General features: G+C 40.2%; 1 protein-coding gene across 1 annotated transcript in view; it reads left to right on the forward strand.

Moving 5' to 3' along the window:
• The first annotated feature begins 1662 nt into the window (after nucleotides 1-1662).
• Nucleotides 1663-2606, forward strand: part of LOC106526759 (calcium homeostasis modulator protein 3) — a 5815-nt gene continuing 4871 nt past the window's right edge. The window contains exon 1 of the mRNA XM_014021439.1: nucleotides 1663-1803. Coding sequence (XP_013876893.1) covers nucleotides 1663-1803 — 141 coding nt within the window. The remainder of the gene's footprint in view (nucleotides 1804-2606) is intronic.

The following is a 2606-nucleotide window of genomic DNA, read 5'->3' on the forward strand; positions in this document are numbered from 1 at the left end:
ATCCACATCCAAAGGCCAGGTGGTCCAGGGTCAAGTTGTAGCAGGTTTCTAATTTCCTTACATTAGGACGTTTAACAAGTTCTTTTAAAATGTAGTATATTTAAAATAAAAATATCCCCTTTTTAATTGAGTCTGACTTTATATTCTATTGGAATTGGTATAAACTTGGTTCTATATTTTTGTGGACTCTCCAAGGGTGTAATCACCATCCTAAAAGTGAGGGACACTTTATTTTTTTTAAAGGTCTTGTTTTTCCTGCTTTGGTTCAAATAAGTGGCTGGGGGACATGTCCCACCCTGTACCTATGGTGGTTAGTGAACTTTTACATCTCTGAAGTATTCTAAACATGGACTTGTACTGAATACTAGTACATAAAACAGGCCATGACTAAAGTATTCCAGAAATTTAACATTTTGCAAATGCAAGGAATGTTAACTGTACAGTGTGGAAACTTGAATAATTTAAAGTAACGTACGCATAATTGGAGTAAGCTCTAAATTCTTTTTAATCTGACCCTTAAAAGTCAAGGGAAATTGTATCATAACTCTATTCGGGGGATTCAGACCATGTAGGCTGCATTAAAAACTGTTGTGAAATGAGTCTTGTCTTTGGATGTTTGTATGTTGTATAACATGCCTTCAGCTGGAAAATGTTAACCATCTTTCATGGGAGGCMTAACGTGTGTGGTGGTGGTGGGGGGGGGGGGCTCCATCTGTCAAAATTATCACTTGTTTTTGGCAGTTAATGTTACTGCTTCAAGATCAAAAAGCACATATTTACTGAAGAAGCCCCTGTATCTGCAGGAAATGGTTTGTTTCTGCTTTAGTGCTCTTGTTGCTAGATCAGGTGGGTTTCTACAATTGTGCTAGTTTTGAACATGTTGGGCTGGGGAGGTTAAGATTTCGGCTGCTTTTCACAATTTTAGGCAGGTTTTAGAAAGTAAATCAAGTGTCAAAAGCTCATGGAATGGACATCCGGTGGTGACGTTAAAGTTAATGGCAGCTTACAAACAGTGCTCCCACCTGGTTGGAAATAAGTCCCCCAGAAAAACTTTACGGATTTAATTTATGCAACGATGTTGAAGATAAAAGGGGAGATGAGAAGAAAATTAAGTTCAAGATGTGATAAAATAATGGCAGCATCCAGTCCGTATTTTCACATCTACCTGTAAGAGATATATTTATCAATGTAGGAGCTGATGTATAACTGTCATTTCATCCCTTCTTCCATAATTTTATTAGTTTAAACTCTAACATGAAAGAATTACACATGGCAGTGTCGAATGGCCTTTCATTTCCATCTAATTTCATAACCAAACACGACCAGATGCCTCAGGAAGAAACCGATGCTGCAACCTAATTTCTCTGTAAACCAAACAAATGGTGAGTAGCACTTTAACAGCAGAGCAGGGCGTGTCACCTGCTCAGGTGTATTCATGCTTTAGACTACTGAACAAGCTGTAACTATTATATCAGCACAAAGGCTCAGGTGGTTTGTAGGACTTGGTCATCTGTAAGGTTGATCTCCCTCTGTCAGGTACGTACTAAGGTTATTTTTATTTTTTTAACTGAAACCATTTACATTTCTGTAAACTAAAACAGGAACTATTTTTGTTTTCATCCACAACTGAATCCAGAACACCGTCTACACTCTGCCTGAATCATGGAGCGGCTGAAGTTAGTCCTGCAGTACTTCCAGTCCAATTCTGAGTCCATCTCTAATGGTATCTGCATCATCCTCGCCCTGGTCAGTGTCAAGCTCTACACCTGCTTCGACTTCAACTGCCCATGCGTGCCTCCCTCAGTACAACAAACTCTACTCTCTGGGGGTGATGATCGTACCTCCCATCACTCTGTTCTTCTCGGGGGTCCTGGTCAATCGACATACAGGAGTCATGATGGATGAGCGGATGAGACCGGTCGGGCACAGATCCAAAAACCCTGCAGTGGTTAAGTGAGTAAAACCATCCAGTCACTGAAGCACAATCAGCTGTTCTAAGGACATTTCAACACTTTGTGAGCTGAAAGGTTTGGAAACAGTCATTGTTTCTTAAAGCAGCAAGGTTTTTGTCTTTAAAAAGCTGTTAAATCTCTGTACCATCATGATTATACAGAACTAACCCTCAGTGCTGGAAGATAAAGTCAGAGAGACCAGGCTGAGATGTTTGGACATGTCCAGAGGAGGGACAGTGGGCATTTTTGCAGAGGGGTTTTAAAGATGCAGCTGCTTTGAAAAAGACAAAGAGGAGACGTTTGGATGTAGAGAGAGGAGATGGAAGTAACTGGAGTAAGGACAGGTTGAGATGAAGGAAAATGACTCTGTGGTGACCCCAGAAGAGGGAACAAAAAGAAAAAATATTCATTGAACATAGATTTTTTTCCATAAAGTATTCCATTTTTGTGCACAAATGTGTTTAAAGGTGTAATATGATTAGTATGTTTCACTCATGCTGCCTAAACGCTTACTGGTACAAAGCACCGAGCAGCCGAGCTCCCGCCCCACAGAGCACCCCTCCCCCACACGTCTCTTGACCTTGTAATAAAACTACTTTTCTGTCCAGTCATTTTCGGATTAAAAAAATGCCTTCATCAAGGAAACATATTTTT

This window comes from Austrofundulus limnaeus, unplaced genomic scaffold (genome assembly GCF_001266775.1).
Source record: "Austrofundulus limnaeus strain Quisiro unplaced genomic scaffold, Austrofundulus_limnaeus-1.0 Scaffold293, whole genome shotgun sequence".
NCBI lineage: Eukaryota > Metazoa > Chordata > Actinopteri > Cyprinodontiformes > Rivulidae > Austrofundulus > Austrofundulus limnaeus.